Raw genomic sequence first — 24,331 nt, forward strand, 5'->3', positions numbered from 1 at the left:
TGCGCCTGTACCAGCACTTTGGTTTTTGTTTTTGACTTGACTTGGATTGCTTGATACTTTGGTTTTGGTTTTGACCTGACTTGGATTTCTTGATACTCTGATTTTGGTTTTGATTCTGGTTTGGTGTAAACTGTAAAAGTGTGTATGTGCCCTTTTTACCCGTTCTTTGTTTTGTGATGTGTGTGGTGTGAGCGTGGTCTTTTGTCTCGAGGAAACATGGGTGAGGCACAAAGTAAGCCCACACCACTAGGAACTATGTTGAAAAATTTCAAAAAGGGATTTAAGGGAGACTATGGGGTCACTATGACAACAGGAAAACTTAAAACTTTGTGTGAGAAAGACTGGCCAGTATTAGAGGTAGGTTGGCCATCAGAAGGAAGCCTGGACAGGTCCCTTGTCTCAAAGGTATGGCACAAGGTAACCTGTAAGCCAGGGCACCCAGATCAGTTCCCATATGTAGATTCTTGGTTACAGCTAGTTTTGGAACCCCCACAGTGGTTAAGAGGACAGGCAGCAGCAGCACTAGTAACAAAGGGACAGTTAGTTAAGGAAGGTTCCCGCTCCACCCACTGAGGGAAGTCGGCACCAAAAGTCCTGTCCAACACAACACCAGAATAATCATGGCAGGAATTGGTACCAGCAGTACCCCCTCCTTATCAAAAGGAAGGGCTCCCCACTCCTGAGCCCACAGCACCTCCACCTCCACCAGATAACCACACCCCTAGACCATCCAGAGTAGACAAAAGAGGAAGTGAAGCCGCAGGAGAAACTCCTCCGTTGGCCGCTTGACTATGGCCCAAGACTGGAACCCAAATGCCCCTGAGAGAGAAGCAATATACTAGGGTAGATGAGGACAGACACATGGTGGAAAGGCATGCCTTTGTGTATCAACCTTTCACCTCTGCTGACCTCCTCAATTGGAAAAATAATACTACATCTTACACTGAAAAGCCTCAAGCTTTAATTGACTTGCTCCAAACTATTATACAGACTCATAATCCTACTTGGGCTGATTGCCACTAGCTGCTCATGTAACTTTTTAATACAGATGAAAGGCAAAGGGTGCTCCAGGTGGCAACTAAGTGGCTAGAGGAACACGCCCCAGCCGATTACCAAAACCCCCAAGAATATGTAAGAATTCAGCTGCCAGGAACAGACCCCCAATGGGACCTGAACAAGAGACCAGACGTGGAAAGGCTAAGATGGTACCATGAGGCATTAATAGAAGGTCTAAAGAAAGGGGCTCAAAAGGCTACAAATGTAAATAAGGTCTCTGAGGTCATCCAAGGAAAAGAGGAGAGTCCAGCACAATTCTATGAAAGATTGTGTGAGGCTTACCCTATGTACACTCCTTTTGATCCAAATAGCCCTGAAAATCAGCACATGATTAACATGGCCTTAGTTAGTCAAAGTGCGGAAGATATCAGGAGAAAATTGCAGAAACAGGCTGGGTTTGTGCGTATGAATACCTCACAGTTAATAGAAATAGCCAATCAAGTGTTTGTGAATAGAGATTCAACAAGCCACAGAGAAAGCCGTAAAGAAGGCAAATGCCAGGCTAGGCGAAATGCTGACTTACTGGCCGTGGTCATTAGGGGAATTCCCCTGAAAGGAGAGGGAAAGGGGGGTTCCGGGAAGAATACCCAGTCTAATCACCCACGCTTGCAACGTAACCAACGCGCCTACTGTAAGGAAATAGGACACTGGAAAGATAAGTGTCCCCAAACGAAGGAAAAGCAATGTGATTTGGAACAAAAGACCTCAGATAAAGACGAGGGAGCTTTGTTCAATCTGGCTGAAGGGCTACTGGACTGAAGGGGACCGGGCTCAAGCGCCCCCAAGGAGCCCACGGTCAGGATTACAACTGGGGACAAGGACATTAAGTTTTTGGTCAATACTGGCGCTGAACATTCAGTAGTGACCACCCCAGTCGCCCCCTTTGATATAATCAGAGCAACAGGAGTTTCCACTAACCAGGCTTTGTGTCTACCACGGACCTGCTCGGTGGGGGGAAATGAGATCGTTCACCAGTTCTTGTGTATGTCTGACTGTCCCTTGCCCTTGCTGGGAAGAGACTTGCTTAGCAAGGTGACAGCCACCATCTCCTTTACAAAACAGGGCTCTTTACAGCTAAAGTTACCGGGAACAGGAATTATCAAGGCCCTTATGGTCCTCCGGGAAGAAGAATGGAGACTTTTTCTAACCAAGCCAGGCCAAGAGATAAAACCAGCTCTAGCTAAGCAATGGCCCGAGTATAGGCAGAGGATAATCCTCCGGGACTGGAGGTCAACCAAGCCCCCATGCTCATAGAAGTTAAGCCTGGGGCCCAACCAATTAGACAAAAGCAGTATCCGGTTCCCAGAGAAGCTCTCAAAGGAATCCAGGTTCATCTCAGGTGCTTGAAAGCCTATGGAATTATAGTTCCTTGACAGTCTCCATTGAACACCCCCCTCCTGCCTGTCCCTAAGCCAGGGACCAAGGACTACTGGCCAGTACAGGACTTGCGCTTGGTCAACCAAGCTACAGTGACTCTGCACCCAACAGTTCCTAACCCTTACACATTGTTAGGGCTGCTGCCGGCTGAGGACAGCTGGTTTACCTGTCTGGACTTAAAAGATGCCTTCTTTAGCATCAGACTAGCTCCTGAGAGCCAGAAGCTGTTTGCCTTTCAGTGGGAAGATCCGGAGTCAGGTGTCACTACTCAGTACAATTGGACCCTGCTTCCCCAAGGGTTCAAGAACTCCCCTACTATCTTCGGGGAGGCCCTGGCTTGAGATCTGCAAAAGTTTCCTGCTAAAGACCTAGGCTGCATCTTGCTTCTGTATGTGGACAACCTTCTGCTGGGACACTCCACGGCAGTCAGGTGCACAAAAGGGATGGATGTCCTGCTTCGGCACCTGGAGGACTGTAGATATAAGGTGTCCAAGAAGAAAGCTCAGATCTGCAGACAGCAGGTACGCTACCTGGGATTCACTATTCAGAAAGGGGAGTGCAGCCTGGGGTCAGAAAGAAAGCAGGTCATCTGCAGCCTATCGGAACCTAGAACCAGAAGGCAAGTAAGGGAATTCCTAGGAGCTGTGGGGTTTTGCAGATTATGGATTTCAAACTTTGCAGTTTTAGCCAAACCTTTGTACAAGGTTACAAAGGGGGGCGATCAGGAGCCTTTTGAAAGGGGGTCTCTACAACAGCAAGCCTTTTGTAAGTTAAAGGAAAAACTTATGTTGGCCCCAGCTCTAGGACTACCAGATTTGACAAAGTCCTTTACACTCTATGTGTCAGAAAGAGAAAAAATGGCAGTTGGAGCTTTAACCCAGACTGTGGGGCCGTGGCCAAGGCCAGTGGCCTGTCTCTCAAAACAACTAGATGGGGTTTCCAAAGGCTGACCACCATGTCTAAGGGCCCTGGCAGCAACAGCCCTGTTAGCACAAGAAGCAGATAAACTAACCTGTGGGCAAAACCTGAATATAAAGGCCCCCCATGCTGTGGTAACTTTGATGACTACCAAAGGACATCATTGGTTAACAAATGCTAGATTAACCAAGTACCAATGCTTGCTATGTGAAAATCCCCTCATAACTATTGAAGTCTGTAACACCCTAAATCCCACCACCCTGCTCCGAGTATCAGAGAGCATGGTAGAGCATAAGTGTGTAGAGGTGTTGGACTCAGTCTATTCTAACAGACCTGACCTTCGGGACCAGCCATGGGCATCAGTAGACTTGGAGTTAGACATGGACAGGAGCAGCTTCATCAACCCACAAGGAGAAAGATGTGCAGGATATGCAGTGGTAACTTTGGATGCTGTCATTAAAGCCAAACTGTGGCCACAGGGCACTTCAGCCCAGAAGGCTGAGCTCATTGCTTTAACTTGGGCTCTAGAACTCAGTGAAGGTAAGACTGTAAACATCTACACTGACTGTCGATATGCCTCTCTAAACCTCCAAGTGCATGGAGCATTACATAAGGAAAAGGGCCTGTTAAACTCTGGGGGAAAGAACATAAAATACCAACAAGAAATTCCACAATTATTAGAGGCAGTGTGGAAACCTCAGAAGGTGGCAGTCATGCACTGCAGGGGACACCAGCGAGCCTCCACCTCAGTGGCCTTAGGAAACTCTCTAGCTGATTCAGAAGCTCGAAAAGCAGCTTCTACCCCTTACTGGGCATCGATAGCAGCCCCTTTACTCCCTCAAACACCTGACCTGATACCTACCTATTCTAAGGAAGAAAAAGACTTCTTCCACCCAGAAAGGGGGCAAGTAATAAAAGGAGGATGGATCAGACTGCGAGATGGGAGGGTAGCTGTGCTGCAGTTGCTGGGAGCCACAGTCATATTGGCCATGCACGAAACCACTCATCCAGGGCAAGAGTCACTTGAAAAATTGTTAGGCCGGTACTTCTACATCTCACACTTGCCAGCCCTTGCCAAAGAAGTAGCACAACTGTGCATTACTTGTCGACAGCACAATGCGAGGCAAAGCGCCACTGTTCCGCCCTGCATACAAGCTTATGGAGCGGCTCCTTTTGAGGATCTTCAGGTGGATTTCACGGAAATGCTGAAATGTGGAGGTAACAAGTATTTGCTGGTTCTTATGTGTACTTACTCTGGGTGGGTGGAGGCTTATCCAACACGAACTGAAAAGGCCTATGAGGTAACCCATGTGCTTCTCCGAGATCTTATTCCTAGGTTTGGACTGCCCTTATGAATCAGCTCAGATAACGGGCCAGCATTTGTGGCTGACTTGGTACAGAAGACAGCAAAGGCATTAGGAATCACTTGGAAGCTACATACCATCTACTGACCTCAGAGTTCCGGAAAGGTGGAGCGAATGAATCGGACTATCAAAAATAGTTTAGGGAAAGTATGTCAGGAAACAGGGTTAAAGTGGATACAGGCCCTTCCTATGGTATTGTTTCAAATTAGATGCACTCCTTCTAAGAAAACAGGATACTCCCCCTACGAAATACTGTATCATAGGCCTCTTCCTATACTAGGAGAGCTTCCAGGCACTTCCCAAGAGTTAGGTGAAATTGAATTACAGCGACAGCTACAGGCTTTAGGAAAAAATACACAAACAATCTCAACTTGGGTAAATGAGAGGAGTTCCATCAGCTTATTCTCCCCAGTTCACCCTTTCTCTCCAGGTGATCACGTGTGAATCAAGGACTGGAACGTAGCCCCTTTGCGGCCACGGTGGAAAGGATCTCAGACCATCATCCTGACCACACCCACGGTTGTAAAGGTAGAAGGAATCCCAGCCTGGATCCACCACAGCCGTGTGAAACTTGCAGCCGCTAAAACCTGGGAGGCAAAACCGAGCCCGGACAACCCCTGAGAAGTGACTCTGAGGAGGACGACAAGCCCTGCTCCAGTGACACCCGGAAGCTGACTGGTCTACTCATGGCCGAAGCATGAGGAGAGTCATCATGGGACTCATTTTCCTTATAATTTGGACTTGTACAGTAGAAACTTCTACTGATTTTCCCCTCATGGAGGACTGCTCTCAGTGTATACATCAGGTTACCAAGATAGGGCAACAAGTTAAAACAATCTTTCTGTTCTATAGTTACTATGAATGCCTAGGAACTCTAAAAGGAACATGTTTATATGACACTCAGTACAAGGTATGTAGCCCAGGAAACGACCGACCAGATGTGTGTTATGACCCCTCTGAGCCTCCCATGTACACATTTTTTGAAATAAGAATAAGGACTAAAGACTGGTGGGGACTCATAAATGATACAAGTAAAGTATTAGCCAGAACAGAAGAAAAAGGGGTGCCCAAACGCATAATCTTGAAATTTGATGCCTGTGCTGTCATTAATAGCAATAAGTTAGGAAGGGGATGTGGCTCTTTTAGTTGGGAAAAAGGCTATGTGACCGAAAATAAGTACATTTGTCATGAATTAGGACTGTGTGGAAATGAATGTGGATACTGGTCTTGTGTCATTTGGGCCACTTGGATAAAAAATGAAAAGGATCCAGTCCACCTTCAGAAAGGAACGAATGACCTTTCCTGTACTAAGGGACAATGTAACCTCTTAGAGCTAGTAATAACCAATCCCCTTAATCCTCACTGGATAAAAGGGGAGCGTGTGACCTTAGGAATCAACGGGGCTGGGTTGGATCCTCGAGTAAATATCTTTGTTTGAGGAGAAGTTTACGAACGCTCTCCGGAGCCAGTGTTTCAAACGTTCTATGATGAACTAAATGTGCCAGTACCAGAAATTCTAGGAATAACAAGAACTTTGTTTTTGCAACTAGCCAAGCGTGTAGCCCAGTCTCTCAATGTCACTTCACGTTATGTATGTGGAGGAACTGTAATGGGAGATCAATGGCCAAGGAAAGCCCGAGAATTAGTACCTACAGACTCAGTTCCTGATGAATTCCCGGCTCAAAAGAATCACCCTGATAATTTCTGGTCCTAAAAGCCTCAATTATTGGACAATATTGCACAGCTAGAGAAGGAAAAAAATTCACTCACCCCGTAGGACGACTTAGTTGTCTGGGACAGAAACTGTATAATGGTACCACAAAAACAGTCACTTCGTGGAGCTCAAATCACACAGAGAGGAATCCATTCAGTAAATTCCCAAAGTTGCAAATTGTGAGGACCCACCCGGAGTCCCACTGGGAATGGACAGCCCCCACTGCATTATACTGGATATGTGGGCATACAGCTTATGCCAAATTACCTGACCAGTGGGCAGGTAGTTGTGTTTTTGAAACTATTAAACCATCTTTCTTCCTACTGCCCATAAAAACAGGCGAACTCCTGGGCATCCCTGTCTATGCTTCCTGCGAAAAGAGAAGCATAGCTATAAAAAATTAGAAAGATAATGAATGGCCCCCTGAGAGAATCATACAATATTATGGGCCTGCTACTTGGGCACAAGTTGGCTCGTGGGGATACTGGACCCCCATTTACATGATCAACCGAATCATACAGTTACAAGCTGTCTTAGAAATAATCACTAATAAAACCAGCAGAGCCTTGACTATTCTGGCCTGGCAAGAAACTCAGATGAGAAATGCTATCTATCAAAATAGATTGGCTCTCGACTTGCTAGCAGCTGAAGGAGGGGTCTGTGGGAAATTTAACCTTACTAATTGCTGTCTACACATAGATGATCAAGGGCAAGTAGTTGAAGACATAGTTAGAGATATGACAAAACTGGCACATGTGGCCGTGCAAGTGTGGCATGGATTTGATCCTGGGGCCATGTTTGGAAAATGGTTCCCAGCACCAGAGGATTTAAAACTCTTGTAATAAGAGTTATAATAGTAACAGGAACCTGCTTGCTGCTCCCTTGTTTGCTACCTGTACTTCTTCAAATGATAAAACGCATCATCGCTACCTTAGTTCACCAAAATGCTTCAGCACAATTGTACTATATGAATCACTATCAATCTGTCTTGCAAGAAGACATGGGTAGTAAAAATGAAAGTGAGAACTCCCACTATTGAGTGAGATTCTCAAAGCGGGGGGATATAAGGGAGGAGACCACCCCTCATATTGTCTTATGCACAATTTCTGGCTCCAAAGAAAGAAGAAGTAAAAACTAAAAGGCAGAAATGAAATCCACAAGCAGACAGCCCGGCACCACACCCTGGGCCTGGTAGTTAAACATCAACCCCTGACCTAATCAGTATGTTATCTATAGATTACAGATATTGTATAGAAAAGCACTGTGAAAATCCCTGTCCTATTCTGTTCTGTTCTAATTACTGGTGCATGCAGTCCCCAGTCACATACCCACTGCTTGCTCAGTCAATCACAACCCTCTCAAGTGGACCCCCTTAGAGTTGTGAGCCCTTAAAAGGGATAGGAATCACTCACTCAGGGAGCTCGGCTCTTGAGACAGGAGTCTTGCTGATGCTCCTGGCCAAATAAACCCCTTCCTTCTTTAACTTGGTGTCTGAGGGGTTTTGTCTGCGGCTTGTCCTGCTACACCAGCACTTTGGCAGGCAGAGGTGGAAGGATTGCTTGAGCTCAGGAGTTTGAGACCAACCTGGGCAATATAGCAAGATCCCCATCTCTAGAAAAAAAAAAAATATATATATATATATATAAATTTTCTGGGTGTAGTGGCATGCACCCATAGTCCTGGCTACTTAGGAGGCTGAGGCAAGAGGATCACTTGAGCCCAGAAGTTTGATGATGCAGTGAGCTATGATTGTGCTACTGCACTCCTGCCTGGGCAACAAAGCAAGACCCTGTCTCTAAAAAAAAAACAAAACAAAAGATGCAAGATTGAAGAGAAGTCTCTGTTTTTAAAATAAACTTAAATGAAGGTTTCATAAGTTTCCTTTAAGCAAAAATTCCCCTTAAGCAGCATCTCATCTTAGAGTCTGCTCCCATAACAACACAAGTCACTATAGCATCAGTTGGTTGGCTTTTGAACCCAACCCCCACCTAAAACATATTTGCAAATCTGCAACCACATGTGGGACAGGGGTGATCATTTGGCTCCCTTACTCAGAATTTATGTCTCATTTCCAACTGTATCCTGACCTTAATTTGCAATAATCTCAAATTCCTACAAGAATGAATTCCAAGAAATTAATTTATTTATGAAATTATTTTATGTAAAACTTAATGAAATTAATTCCTACAAGAAGTAATTCAAGAGTGTACAAGACTATGCACATATATGTTTACTTGTGTATTTAATTGCAATATTATTTTTATGAAAATAAATTATATTCATTTGACATATTCAATTAACAGGAAAGCTCAACTAAATAAATAAGTAAAAAATTACCTGATACGTCACTAACAAGAAACTTCATTATCATTTGATGAGCATCATTGCAGGAATTAATCTTTGTAGGTTTCAGATAGAAAGATGGACAGATATATATAGAGAGAAATAGATAAACCCATTAGATAGGTGATTGAAAGATACATAGATGAAATAAATGAAAGGATAGATAGCCAAAAAGTAGATTATAAGATACATGATTGAGTAATAAAGGATATTACATTTTACTGGAATTTAAGGAAAGAAAAAAACTATAATTGAAGGATTTTACTTTCAATATTTGTTTATATTTATATTCCAGTATTTCTCCATAATTAGGATTATAAGTCATTTCTTCATCTTAATGATTTTTATAATCCTAATTATAGAGAAATATAGAATACAAATATAAACAAATATTGAAAGTAGGATCCTTCAATTTGATCAATTTTAAATATCATTCAACTCTACTACAAAATATAAAGAATTTGGAACATTTTCTTTTTCTTCCCCATCACATTTGCCTACATTTATTTTTATTTTTATTTTTTTTGAGACAGAGTCTCACTCTGTGTCCCAGGCTGGAGTGCAGTGGCACAATCTCGGCTCACTGCAAGCTCCGCCTCCCGGGTACACGCCATTCTCCTGCCTCAGCCTCTCCGAGTAGCTGGGACTACAGGCGCTCACCACCACGCCCAGCTAATTTTTTTTTTTTGTATTTTTAGTAGAGATGGGGTTTCACCGTGGTCGCGATCTCCTGACCTCGTGATCCGCCCACCTCGGCCTCCCGAAGTGCTGGGATTACAAGCACGAGCCACCGCGCCCGGCCCACATTTGCCTACATTTATTAACTGCATTATCATTAACAAGATTTATGGCATTTTCTTCTTGTTCCATAATGATGATTTCCACAGTTTAATTTTAGCCTACATTTAAATTAAGTAATTTTAATCCTTTTATATTTGAGACGAAACTTTTCCTATTGATAAAATCAACACTCTTTTATGCATAAGTATGCCTTATATATATTATATACACATGTATATGTATATATACATATATACATATATAATACATATATGTATTAATATAATATATAATATACACATATATGTATATACATATACATATATATCATCATTATATGGAAATCATCATTATGGAACAAGAAGAAATATACATATATACGTATATATTCTTTCTGGGGGTGCTAATGAGGGTGTTTTCCAAAGAAAAACAAGTGAATCAGCACACTGAATAAAGACCCACCCTTGCCAATGGGTGTGCACATCATTCCATCCTTGGAGGGCCTGAGGAGAACAGAAAGGTGGAAGGCAGGCAATTGTCTCTCTGTCCTTGAGCTGAGACATCCCTTTTCTCCTGCCTTTAGACATTGTTGCTTGGGGTTCTCCTACCTTCAGACTTCAAGACTCCCACCTCCCCCTCCAACTGCCCAGCCTTTGACTGGGAGTTACTCCATTGGTGCACCTTTGTCTTGGACTAAATTGCACCATGGGCTTTCCTGGTTCTTCAGCTTGCAGATGGCATATCGTGCAACTGCTTGGCCTCCATAATCATGTAAGCCTCATATCTACTGTGTATAACTTTTGGTTCTGTTTCTCTGGAGAACCTGACTAAACTTGGGAGGTTGTGCAGGGAGAAGAAGCATATTGGAACTCTCTGTGCTTTTGGCTCGATTTTATTGTGAACTTAACACTGCTCCAAAATATAAAGTAAAAATAAAAATAAAAACTATAGCTGATAAATATTACCAACTAGGGCACCATTTGTGATGCCCTTCCTCAAAGAGTTTTCATTTACAAATCACTTACCTTACCTTAAAAAACTAAAGGAATAATGTTCAATCTCAATATTGTCATATTTGGGTAAAATTATTGGGGAAATTGTCCAAGCTAAATTATTACTAAAGTATAGTAACACTTGAAAAATTTCCAACTCACATCACGTGCAGAATGCAATCCTTCACTATTCTTTGGACCCAAGAGTTTCTTCATGCTCTCCCTTATGTGTTCTTTTCTTTGTTGTCTGAAAGTCTTCTCCTGATCACACAGAGCCATACTAAATCGTAGGTCTGGGCATGAGCTGTAATACCAAACAGATAAAGTCATGAGCCAATGCTCCCAGTGGTCTGGTTTTCCATCCAGCGAGCTCTTCCAGGTCCCTAGGAGCTACACTGATACATGCTGACTGCTTCCCTCAAGCCATTTCCTAAGAAGGGACCTAAAATAAGTGGATAAAATGATGGCTATCTTAAAGCAGCATTTTCCACAGCATGTTTTCAGAGAAAAAGGACTTTTCAATGCTTTAGATAAAATAAACGAGCAAACAAACAGCCCCTGATAAGTTGACTATTGTAACAAAGACTGGAAAGTGCTTCAGTAAAGAACCCTGTTTATATTTGTTTGGCACAGGATCTCCCAAACTTACTTGACCAAGAATTCCTTCCCTTATCTCTCCACCCTTCACTATTCCACCATCATAATTACTTTCTAACATCCCAAAGAGCCAGCATTCTGAGGAACATACTTGCAGAAATATTGCCTTAATTAATTGCCTTGTCTAATGGATGCCCCTCTCTAACAAAGAAAGTAACTTCTAATCACAGAACTTGAGATAACCATAAATGAGTTTACCACTAGAGGACTTTAGAACCTTTAAATTATATACACTTTATCTTGCTAATAAAGGCAGTAGCAATTAGGTGTTACATATGAATCATTGCAAGAACGATGGGAGTATCACTACACATTATTATACAATATATTATTATATATTGCAGCTTTATAAATTAGAAAACTAATGCTCTGAGAGGTTAGGATCACAGAGTAAACATGTGATGTACTTTTACCATGCAACATATAAGACATATCTTAATACTTAAGTCTAAATACCAACTACTGAATTTAAAAACACTTTTTAAAAATCTGTCAGCCTATGTTGGAATGTGAATAAATCCAAAATGTAGAAGTCAAGAATTATCACCAATAAAATGTTTGTCTCTTTACCATTCATAAAAATCCTTACCTTAATTGCAAATCAATTTTAAATCTCATTTCGGTTAGTTCAGTATATTGTTTCCTTGTAAAATACAGAAAGAGACCAAGCCTCTGAGCTATGTTCTTTATGGTTATATTTGACCATTACAAATAATAGTTTAATTACTACTTCCCAAAGGACAATATAGGTACTTCACAAAAGAGAAAGTAGAATTAATAACAAAAAAAATTTAATTTCACTAGTGAATTCAAATGATATTGTTATTAAAATAATTGATATTAAAATATTTTAAGTACTTATTTTCGAGTCCTAGAAAGGTAAAATAACACTAATATTTTCATGCATCCATTTTGGGAATATAAGTTTGTTAAAAGCAATTAAGAATATTCAAATTTGGCATATTAACAATATGGAATGTTCAAAAATAATTAGAATATAGATTCCTTTTGGCCTAATAATTCTATTTCTGGATACCTATTTTAAGGGAAGTAACCAAAAATTTCTAAAGATCATTTAAAGAAATGGTTGTTGAACTGTATATAAAAGTATTGGGTTATATAATTATTAAATTTGATTTTGGAAATTATGTAACAAAGGGGAAAAGAGTAAGACAGTGAGTTAACTTTTTTTTTTTTTTTTTTGACAAAGTGTCACTCTTGTTGGTAAGGCTGAAGTGCAGTGGCACCATCTCGGCTCACTGCAACCTACACCTCCCTGGTTCAAGTGATTCTCCTACCTCGCCCTCCCGAGTAGCTGGCATTACAGGCAGCTGGTATACATACATATATATGTACATATAAATTACTGGCTAATTTTGTATTTTTAGTAGAGACAGGGTTTCTCCATGTTGGTCAGGCTGGTCTGGAACTCCTGACCTCAGGTAATCCACCCACCTCGCCCTCATAAGTGCTGGGATTACAGGCATGAGCCACCATGCCCAGCCAAGTGAACATTTTTTAAGTCTAATCTTGGGCTACATTCTTTTCTTTACTATTCTTTATAGTGACATATTAGGTTAGGTATCTTCTAAATACTGTAAGAAATTAAAATCTTACCTGTACAGTTGCCTTTACGACACCGCCTCAATTTTATTTCCTTTTCTGTTCCTTAAAGGTAATCACTACTTAAATTTAATCTTCATCATCCTATATATGTTTATAATTTTACAATATATATTTATGTCCCTAAATAAGGTATTCATTTTGCAGGTTTTTAGTTTTTTTATAAATGCTATCAGTGCAAATTATTTTTTCCAGTGAACACTTTTTTTGAGAATCACCTGTGCTTATATAAATAAAAGTAATTCAAACATTTTCACTATTATGTAGTATTTTCATTATATGAGTATACTATAATCTATTTATCCATAAACATTGAAATAATTTCCAATATAATGTAATGTAAACTATAACAAGAAGTACCATTATTAACATGTGGTATACATGTATGGAAATTTCCTATTGTATGCATACTCTTTAGAAAGAACACCTCACTTAATCAGAGTGATATGCTTAGAAAGTATTCTTTTCTTATTTTACCAGTGAGTAAAAAAGTGATTAGAAATCTATCAATCACTAACATAATTAGCAAGTAGTAGATTTAAATCTAGGTCTTATTGTTCTGGAAGTCATGTTCTCTGTAATATACTGTTATATATAATTTTTAAAAAAGAATCATGATTTTAAACAAATTTTTGAACAGTATAATGACCTAGATGTTTTAAGGATATCAGTTTTTAAAATCTGGATGAAAATTAAAAAAATTCTGAGTAATTTTATAAATTCAGTAGTAGAATTATGGTTAATTTACTTTTATGCATTATTTTTAACTTTCTAATTAATTCTTTCTTGATTTTATGTTATTTTTAATAGAAGGCAGGACATGGAAAATTTTTCTTTGAATAAATTGAATTTTTCTTTGAAAACAATTTCTATTCTAGAGCTGACATAAATTAACATATAAAAAAAGAAGTTTTTAATATTATAAAAATATGGTCCTAATTATCTCAGTGAAGACTATTCCCCACCAAACAAAAGCATTACTTCCATAGTCAGTCAAATAACAAGTGTTTCTAATCTCATGCCAAAATATACCACTTTTACGCAAGAATGAACTTAATACAAAATAATACAACACAATAACTTGGATTATTCTTTGATATTTGCTGACATATATTAACAGGTTGTGGACATGTATGCCAATCATTTACTAAGTCAAATCCACATGTTCCAGGGATCAAAATACAATAAATAAATGCCTAAACCCAATGTACCTATTATCATGCATTTGCCAAATCACCAGATGTGAAAATGTTCACTTTGTTTTCGTGGCATTTGTGTAAAATATGTACTAATAACTTTGGTCAAATCAAGTTCAACAGGGAAGTTCAAAGAGATGCAGAGAGGTTAAGGGAACTCATTATTACGTCAGAGATCAGTTAGATCAAGGCAGACTTGCCTCCCCTAAAATTCGCCATTTGAAAATAAGTACATGATTCCCTAATGTTCATTTTTGGAGGCCATTTTGAAAGAGCAGCATGCCTCATGGAACATTATTAGTAGTAGTCCGGCTGGGTCACTATGAATAAAATCAGTCTCAATTTTCAGTTTTTCCTCTATAAAAATTATTACAGTTTCCTGTTTAAGTCCACTTCCATGTTTTTGAATATCTACCTGAATCAACAATAGAAGAGGCGCTTAAATAACTGCATTCATTTCTATGGGAATAGATGTACGACTAAAGGGAGGACTCTCTCAAAAAGCACTTATCCTAACAATATTATATGACCATGAAACTATTGGAAAAATAAGCAAAGCATATTAAAATATAAGTATAATGAATATAAGAATGTTTGTAAAGATTTTGTAGCTATTAACAGATAACTAAAGAAAAGCAAACAATGCACTTCTATATGTTCACAGCTGCAGAATTATATATAAAAAAATTCTTTAACAATTAAAATAAATTAGTGGATCACTCACAATATTTCTCATCCAACTAAATAAATACACTTACCAAACTTCAAGAGACATTTCTAGAATCATTTCAGTGACCTAAAAAGAGACATATTAATCAGATTAGGTCATAAAGTAGATATGTGTTTTATATAATGGAAACGAACTCAAAATAAATTTTGAGTGCCAGATTATTTTTAATCTAAAAAAACAAAGCCTTAAAAATAAAAGTAACACAGCTCCATGAAGACCCTAAACTACAGGCACATTTCAGTAAACCAACTTTTTGGTTTTTTTTTTTTTGTAAGTCTACTTAGTAAGTCATTTTAGCAAACACAAGAATTATCTCTGCCTGGTTGTTTTCCTCCCTCAGTAAAATAAAGTAGCTCACCACAATTACTATTTACAAAACATAAAAAGTGTCTGAGATATAAAAACTACTGAGATGTTGTGTCTATTATTTAGGAGCTGCCTCAGGCCACAAAATCAGAAGCTGTAATGGCCCAGAGGTTAGAATCAACCTGGGTGGAAGTTCACACATGTATATTTGAGACAAGTGCAGGCTACAGTAAGCTGGAAATACAACACGCATTCATGGTGGGCAGTAGGACCTAGGGTCCAGCCAACTGTAGTTGACTTGGGAAACATCTACTAATGAGATCTGGAGCCTCTGGTTTTTATTTATTTCAACACTGTCTGAGCCTATCAAACATATTGAAGGACGGCATCCTGCCAGAGGGACAATTTTTGTGTAAAGGAAAATAAAATGACTAATATCCACTTAAGATATTAAGAGTTGTCTTTCCAGAGACTGTAGGTCTGTTGTACAGAAAGGCCTTTTCAATATTATCCCTGGCATTAGCTATGAAAAATGTAATTGTAGATTGTTATGAGAACCAAATGAGAAAATGCTTTGAAAGTTGCTATACAGTTGTAAACGTGTTATTATTTTTATTGTATCAGGTTACCATAAGAACATAGATAGAGCTAACTTGTTCAATAATTTCAAGTAGAACAGAACTAGGATATACCTCTTGAAATGTGAAGAGGAAACTTTTAGAATCAACATAAAATGCTATAGATTATTAGATTTACCCTCTTGAGTTTCAAGGGAGGGAAAAACACACACTAGAAGGAGGTTTCCAAAAGGTTAAAATAAGTTCATAAATGATTGATTCTCAGTGCTGAATTTTATGAGTAAGCAAAAGGTATTGAAATCATCTATACAAAAATTTGCCTCTCTCACTAAATTGTAAGCTCTGTCTTATATAGGTTCCTATTACTAGTTCATTGTATAGTATTTGGCATACAACAGATAACACATATTTGTCAAATTACCGTTCGTGTGTGTGTGTGTGTGTGTGTGTGTGGAGAAGCGCATCAGGCAATCTTTTCTCGTCAAGAAATAGCTGATTATTATTATTGGGGACAAAATCATGGGACGGTCTGACCCAGATAGCAGTTCCTATATATAGAATTCTATGAACATTCATTCATCAAAGAAGCATATACACATTTTTAAAGCTAATAAAGTAATTGAGAATCCCAGGACAAATGGAATAATGTATGACCAGATGAATGTAACGTCAAAGGTGACTGGCTACCAAACAGAGGATGCAATTTAGAAGAAAGCAAGATATTGGTAAAGCATGGTCTTTTTTTTTCAAGAAATACATAAAAATTGCCCTTAAAATGATACTAGATTTAATGTTTTTATCTCCAGAGGGTAAAGCCATCATGAGTGGATGGAAATAACATTAACAATATTACAACTCTATGTAGAGTTTTCTAATAAATGGAAAGATTCAAGGCCTCTTTCATTGTGCCATCTCGTGACAGAAAGTGTTCAAGAAAATGCTGGCTTCCCAGCTGGCGGGTCTCTAAGCAATTTATAAATTACATACCCAATGTTTGGCCAGGTGAGGTGGCTCACACCTGTAATCCCAGCACTTTGGGAGACCAAGGCAGGTGGATCACCTGATGTCAGGAGTTTGAGAGCAGCCTGGCTAACATGGTGAAATCCCATCTCTACTAAATATACAAAATTTAGCCAGGCATGCTGGCGCATGCTTGTAATGTCAGCTACTCAGGAGGCTAAGGTAGGAGAATCACTTGAACCCAGGAGGCGGAGGTTGCAGTGAGCCGAGATCGCGCCACTGCACTCCAGCCAAGGCAACAACAGCGAAAATTCTGTCTCAAAATATATATATATATATATATATATAATCCATGCCTGTTTGTTCTGACAGCTCCATGAATAAAAGAAAAATTAACAATGTTGCATTTATAGTGAAATTTGTCTTCTACATTAGCACACACTTTCTGTATTTACCAACATTTCTTGGCTAAGACATTCATGATCCTGGATGGACTGACAAGACTAAACAAAGGCAGGATAACGGAAGTGAAGGCACAAGATTTTTCTGCCATTTTGAATGTTACAGGCTGTGCTGCCAAGGTTCTTGTCACACAGATTAGGATCCTCAATTCCACATTGCCCAAGTGGGTCACCCACAACCAGGAGGAAATTTAAAACCCTCTTGCTTGGTGCACTATGTTCAGACATGCTATGCATGATAAGCTTGATATTTATAATCTCTCTGCACCTTTTACTTAGAACATGTCATTCAGATAAAAACATGTACTTCCTGTGAGGCATTAAACAATTACTGTAAACTTCTTCCCACACACGGCATAAAACATCTCTGCATTACAGGCTTCCATGCTGCTTGTATTATCAGGGCAATTAGAAAGAAGAATGACCACCTCTTTCAGGCTTGCCCCAACACCATCATACCTAGCTAAGAGCTAGAACTAATTAGAACTCCACCTTTTTTAGGAAGAAGTAGGCTGTGTCTATTATGTATTCTTGTGAAAAGCAGCAATGTCATCTTTAAATTCCCCAGTGGAAAGCAATTTTAGATGTTTAAAATTGGCGATTTTCAGTTAAAGGGGAGTGTGGAGAACTGGAGGAGACAAACTATAAAAACTAAAAGCCATTTCAGCCTTTCAAATAATTTTTAAAGGATCTAACCCACTAATTATCTTGAAAACTCTCCAGAGTCAGTTTGAAATAATGAAGCTTAAAGCAACAAGCATAGTGCCTGAAAATAAGGAAGTGCTTTAAAACAGCAGTCCCCAACCTTTTTGGCACCAGGGACCGGTTTTGTGGAAGACAATTTTAACATGGACCAGGGTGGCAGGGTGGGAGGGGGGATGGTTTCGTGATTCAAATACATTACATTTATTGTGCACTTTATTTATATTATTATTACATTGTAATATATAATGAAATAATTATACAACTCATCATAATGTATAATCAGTGGGAGCCCTGAGCTTGTTTCTTGCAACTAAGCCTTCCATGTGGGGGTGAAGGGGGACAGTGACAGATCCTCAGGCATTAGATTCTCATAAGGAGCATGAACCTAGATCCTTCACACTTGTAGTTCACAATAGGGTTCATGCTCCTGTGAGAATGTAATGCCACCGTTGATTTGACAGGAGGCGGAGCAGCAATGTGAGTGATGGGGAGCGACTGTAAATACAGATGAAGCTTTGCTCCTCCATCCAACTCTCACCTCCTGCTGTGCAGCCTAGATCCTAACTTACCATAGACCAGAACCACGGGTTGGGGACCTCTGCTTTAAAATGATTATTACAAAAAAGATGCACATAGCAAAATAATTTCAAACTTGAGAATCTATCCTATTAGTAAAGGGTTCTTCAAATATGCTATGACTTCCCTTATGTACTCCAATATTTACAGCATTTACTTTCAATAAAACATTATTTTGAATTCTGATCCCTAATTTACTCTTTTTTTTTCTAGGTGGAAACAAACAGTAATTAATCATCATATTGATTCAATCATTATTCACATCTTTCAAGAGAATTACATGATACGTTCTGCTTTATCCATATTTACTTGACCTGTGCAGGATAATAAAGTCTTTTTTTTTTTTTTGGAGACGGAGTCTCGCTCTGTCGCCCAGGCTGGAGTGCAGTGGCGCGATCTCGGCTCACTGCAAGCTCCGCCTTCCAGGTTCACGCCATTCTCCTGCCTCAGCCTCTCCGAGTAGCTGGGACTACAGGCGCCCTCCACCACGCCCGGCTAATTCTTTGTATTTTTAGTAGAGACGGGGTTTCACCGTGATCTCGATCTCCTGACCTCGTGATCCGCCCACCTCGGCCTCCTAAAGTGCTGGGATTACAAGTGTGAGCCACCACGCCTGGCCAATAAAGTCATTTTTAAAGGGTCAATTTTACTTAGAATCATGTTTCCGTACATTGTGTCTCGATCGTGTAAAGAAGGAACAGGATGTGGATCTGACAAGGAGGCAATCCAAGTGCAAAGCAGAAATTACAACCCTATCAATACATGCAAACTCACATCTAATAAATTCTGCATGTTTAAAAGTTGAATGAGACACTGGTAAAATCATTTTTCTTTTTCTTTTCTTTCTTTTTTTTTTTTTTTTTGAGCAATAAAGCTTTTTAATCACCAGGGTGTAGGCGGACTGAGTCCAAAAAAGGAGTCAGCAAGGGGAGATGGGGTGGGGCAATTTTATAGGGTTTGGGTAGGTAGTAGAAAATTACAGTTAAAGGGGATTGTTCTCTTGTGGGCAGGGGCGGGGTTCACAAGGTGCTCCGTGGGGAGCTCCGGAGACTTATTGTCCAGAAGAAGGAATGTCACAAGGTAATGTCATCAGTTAAGGCAGGAACTGGCCATTTTCACCTCTTTTATCGTTCTTCAGTTGCCTCAGGCTACCTGGATGTATACGTGCAATTAATAAGAAAAACGAAACAAAATAGTGGGGAAGTGTTGAGGCAGCAAAATTTTTGGGGGGTGGTATGGAGAGATAATGGGCGATGTTTCTCAGGGCTGCTTCGAGCGGGACTAGGGGCGGTGTGGGAACCTAGAGTGGGAGAGATTAAACTGAAGAAAGATTTTGTGGTAAGGGGTGATATTGTGGGGTTGTTAGAAGGAGCATTTGTTGTATAGAATGATTGCCAATGGCCTGGATGTGGTTTTGTATCAAATGAGAATCATTTTTCAATATACAGTCGTGTACTACATAGTGATGTTTCAGTGATGAAACATATTTGCAATAGTGGTCCCCATAGGATTATAATGCTATATTTTTGTTGTATCTTTTGTACGTTTAGATATGTTTGTTTAGATATGCAAATACTTACCATTGTGCTGTAAATGTCTGTTGTATTCAGTGCAGTAACATGCTATACAGGCTTGTAGCTTAGGGGCAATAGACTATACCATATAGCCTAGGTGTATAGCAGGCTGTACCACCTAGGTTTGTGTAAGCACACTTTATGATGGTCACACAATAATGAAGTCACCTAAGGATGCATTTCTCAGCATGCATCCCCATTGTTAAGCAACATATAGCTACACATAATATTTTTAGTAAAACAAATTAGCTTTTCCTACCAGGAATCATCTAATCCATTACCCATGAATTCAGGATAATTGTGTCCACCCCCCAACCCACACACACAAAAAAATTGTTCTTAACAGACTTGAAAAACTTTTAAAAACCATTGTCTTCCCTGTGGCCATGTTCCACACTCTCATAGTTTCCTCCTTACATTTGATGGTAATCTCATGTTCCTTAACTTAAGGTCCTTTTTCCTACGTGGACATCAGTGGAAATTCTGAAGATCTGGGTAACCATTAGCTTTCATACAATGAAACCAGATTTCCTAAAGCATTACTACCAAACCACTCTATTACCTCTTTTTTCTCAGACTGTCTAACTTTTCTCTTTTAAACTTCATTACTTTCACTGCTCCTGTCTGAGCACTTCCCAGGTTTATAGCACCTCCTGTAAGTGCATCCATGTATTGATTCATCCAAAAATGATTCAAGTGCCTAATGTGTGCCAGGATGGGTACACAATGGTAAATAAGCTAGTCATGTTCTACTCCATGATAGAACTTATCATCCAACAGAGGAATCCCAAGAATGCAAGAGCATTCTGAAACACCCTACAATTTAAAAGTTATAAATTGTCATAGAAGTCATAGAAGTCTCACTTGTTTCAATTGTTAGTAACCCAAAATAAAAATGCATTCTCTATTAAAGCCAGGAATTACTTGAGCCACATTTGAACTCTGTCCTGCATCAATATCTAACAGTTTTAACATCTTAGCGAAAGGTCTCTCAACTTTCTCACAAAATTACATCGTTCTCTTGTTTTCCCTCCAAACTCCACTTTGTCTCAATAACACGTAAATTGCAGTCTTTGTTTTCAAACATCAATACATGGTTTTCCAATGACATCATCCTGAGACTAACAACATTCTGAATTCACCATAAAAACTCCCTTCTTTTTTTCAGCTTTGTCACTATCTCTTCTATGGAACTATCTTATTCATTTTCAAGTTGCACTCGTGAATAAGCAACAATCAAAGAAAGCAATCAGCCAAAATCAGATAGATGCCACAGGAGCCACGAGGAATGGCTATTTTTAACACTAACTTCTAAATACAGATGGCAAACTAAAATACAGGGTCAAGTTAGAGACAACTTTCCTCAAAGTATTGGCCAAAACAAACTAATTTCATCCAGAGAAATAAAGAAGCATAATCTTATCTGTGTTGCTTCTAAACCTAGGCATTTTCATGATTCTTTGAAGTGGGCTACTTTCCTTATACAAAACACTCTAAATTCTGAAGATTCTAGACCTTCCCACTTTAAAATGGGCCACTATAACCCCAAACCACATTTGACACATTCAGTCATGAGTGACTGGCGCATTCTGAACTATCTTGAAACAAATGATCACTGCATTGATAAGCTTTACCTTTAGTATTTAAATAACAAGTTCATTTTTGTCAGTAAGTTCAAATAAATAATTACGTTTGATATCTAGTTAAATCAGCTTCATAAAGCACATGACACACATTTAGTTAAATCTGGTCAATTATAATTAGAGTGAGAATATTTAATATTTATTGTTATTAATAATGGGCCAGGAAGTATTTTAATGGGCCAGGAAGTATTTTAATATGTTGTATGCATTAACCTATCTAACTATAACCACAACCTAAGAGGTAGGAACCATATGTAACCCTGTTTTACAGATGAGGATGCATGGCAAAGGCAGAAAAAATAACATGTCCACCATCATATGGTTAATAAGTAGCAGAATCGTGATTCCATCTTGGGAAGTGGCCATCTGACTCTGAGTCTGAGTCAAAAGCAGCAGGTTGTGCCAGCATCTCTCAAACAACAACTCTGATGTTCTAAACTTCTGACTCCAACAAATACGATTTAACTCAGATTTTATCAATGGCAGCCCTAAAATTGTCTTTCTCCCCCAAAAAACAAAGTTATAAAAGTTGAGTGATAAAATCACAGTCTAAGAAAGAGCTGAATTCACTGTAATTCAGCTTTCCACCTTCAGCGGATCCAAGAAAGAGCTGAATTCACTGTAATTCAGCTTTCCAACTTCAGCGGATCCTCACTGCTTCTAAGCAATCATTGCATTCAACTCTACTCCACACATTAAAGCTGGGCCAAGTGTGACTTTCCTCAAGTCACCCTGCACTCCCCAGTCTAGTCACTTTCCACAGAAGTAGTCTGTGGTAAGCTGCACCCACCTTTTCATTTTCAGTATCAACATTCTTGGTATCTCCACCTGCTAACTTTGCTTGATAATGCTTCTGAGGAAAAAGCCAGAAGTTCCCTCCCAGTTCCCCATTACCTGGTCACGAACCTTCCATAACCCACTATTGTAAGTGAATAACATCAAAACTCCTACATCTCACATTTCTGCTCTGCTATGATCTCATCCCAGTGTACCTCTTCTTCCTTCATGAATGGATGATCTGTTCCCATCAAACTTACCTAGGCATGGTTTCCCAAACATGCTCTGTCCTTTCTAGTCCAATGCCTTCAAGTAGGCTGTTCTCTTCACCAGGACTACCTTCTGCCCCTTTAGAGACCCAACCACCTCAACCACACCCTTTCTTTAAGGACATGCCTAAGCCATTGATGTCCACTGTCACCCGCAATGATCCTGCTCCCCCAGCCCTGTCTTCACCTCTCTGACCTTATCTCCTCCCAGTCTCCCTCCCAGTCTTTCTTTGTGCTCCAGCCACACTCTCCTACTTGCTGTTACTCATCTTGCCAGGCAAACTCTGCTTCAGAGCCTTTCTACTTGGAGTGCCTTCTGTCCTCAGACATCCTCAGAGATGCCTTTCTTAATCAAATTTTTGGAACTGCCTTTCTGACCCCTTTCCACACATATACACACTGCCCCATTCTCTGTCCCTAGTTTAGTTAGCACTTGTCATTATCATCATCTGGCAAGAGTATCTTTTACATATTTACTTTGCTTTTCATCTATCTCACTAAGTAGAATATAAGTTTCCTGAGGGTAGGGATTCTTGTTCATTTTGTTCACTGCTGAAATAGGCAGTGCCTAAAGAGTGTCTACCACATAATGAGGGGTCAATAGTTATTTGTAAAATGAATGAATTAATGAATAAATAATTTCTTCTTATGACTTACTGCACACATTGCCTGCACTGTCCATTTATCATACATAAATATTAAACTCTAGTTAATGATACGCTGAAGTTTGTAGGGGTAAAGTATACTGTTGTCTGCTACCTGCTTTTAAATGTATCAGAAAAGTAAGTTTTTTTGGTAAAATGGTAGTTATAGAATCTAGGTGGCAGTTATATGATGGTCACTTTATAAATCACATTTTTCTATGTCGAACATTTTTATAATAAAATTTAAAGAATAATAATGCTTTAGAGAGGTCTTCTCTGACTATACAAACTTCAGTTGCCCACCAACTGTTTTCTGTTGCTACCTTTATTTTCTTCACAGTATTTCTCATTAGCTGATGGTGTGTTGATCATTCTTTTGCTCATCATTGCCTGTTTAATTCCCCTATTAGAATGCAAGCTCCCTGGAGAGTTCCCAGGATACTGTCTATCACCTAGAATACTGCCTGGAACATAACAGTTGTTTAATAAATAATTTCTCAAGTAAATCAATAAATAGATACCTCATGATACTGCTTATTATTACCTGTCAGTTTACACATGAAAGTATAATTTCCAAACAGATTCTTAGTTCCTTGAAAATTGTACTTTTCTGCAGGTTTTTTAATATTTAGCAACATTTTAGGAGCACAATAGAGGCTTACATTCTTCTCATATTAATAACACAATCTATTGACAAGTTAGTATCTTTAAATTATATAATATTATATAAATGATAGATTTTTATTCTTGCATTATTATCATTTAGCTTCTATATCCGTAAAATGAGAAGAACTGAAAGCTTTTGGGTGAAGAAGGCCAAATGAAAATAAGGTATTGTACTTACAAGTGCAAGTTAACGTTGGGTACACAGGAACATAATGATGAGAAAAATAGACACTGGAGACTCCAAAAGTGGGGAGAGAAGGAGAGGAGCAAGAGTTGGAAAACTACCTATTGGATACCATGTTCACTACTTGGATGACAGGATCATTAGAAGTCCAAACCTCAGTATCATGCAACATACCCATATAACAAACCTGTACATGTACCTCCTGAACCTAACGTAAAAAATAAAACAGGCTGAGTGT

At 39.3% G+C, this 24,331-nt stretch overlaps 1 protein-coding gene across 5 annotated transcripts in view; it reads right to left on the bottom strand.

The window, feature by feature from the left end:
* Window positions 1-24,331, bottom strand: part of PLA2G4A (phospholipase A2 group IVA) — a 174,464-nt gene that overhangs the window by 67,045 nt on the left and 83,088 nt on the right. For 4 of the 5 annotated variants that reach the window (XM_063613757.1, XM_055234361.2, XM_063613756.1 and 1 more), the window contains 2 exons: window positions 14,779-14,816; window positions 10,707-10,848 (listed from right to left, as the gene is read on the bottom strand). The exons of the other annotated variant lie outside the window; for it this stretch is intronic. In XM_063613757.1, the coding sequence (XP_063469827.1) occupies window positions 10,707-10,848; window positions 14,779-14,816 (180 nt within the window). The remainder of the gene's footprint in view (window positions 1-10,706; window positions 10,849-14,778; window positions 14,817-24,331) is intronic. 5 annotated transcript variants of the gene reach the window in all.

Source organism: Symphalangus syndactylus, chromosome 19 (genome assembly GCF_028878055.3).
Source record: "Symphalangus syndactylus isolate Jambi chromosome 19, NHGRI_mSymSyn1-v2.1_pri, whole genome shotgun sequence".
Taxonomy (NCBI): domain Eukaryota; kingdom Metazoa; phylum Chordata; class Mammalia; order Primates; family Hylobatidae; genus Symphalangus; species Symphalangus syndactylus.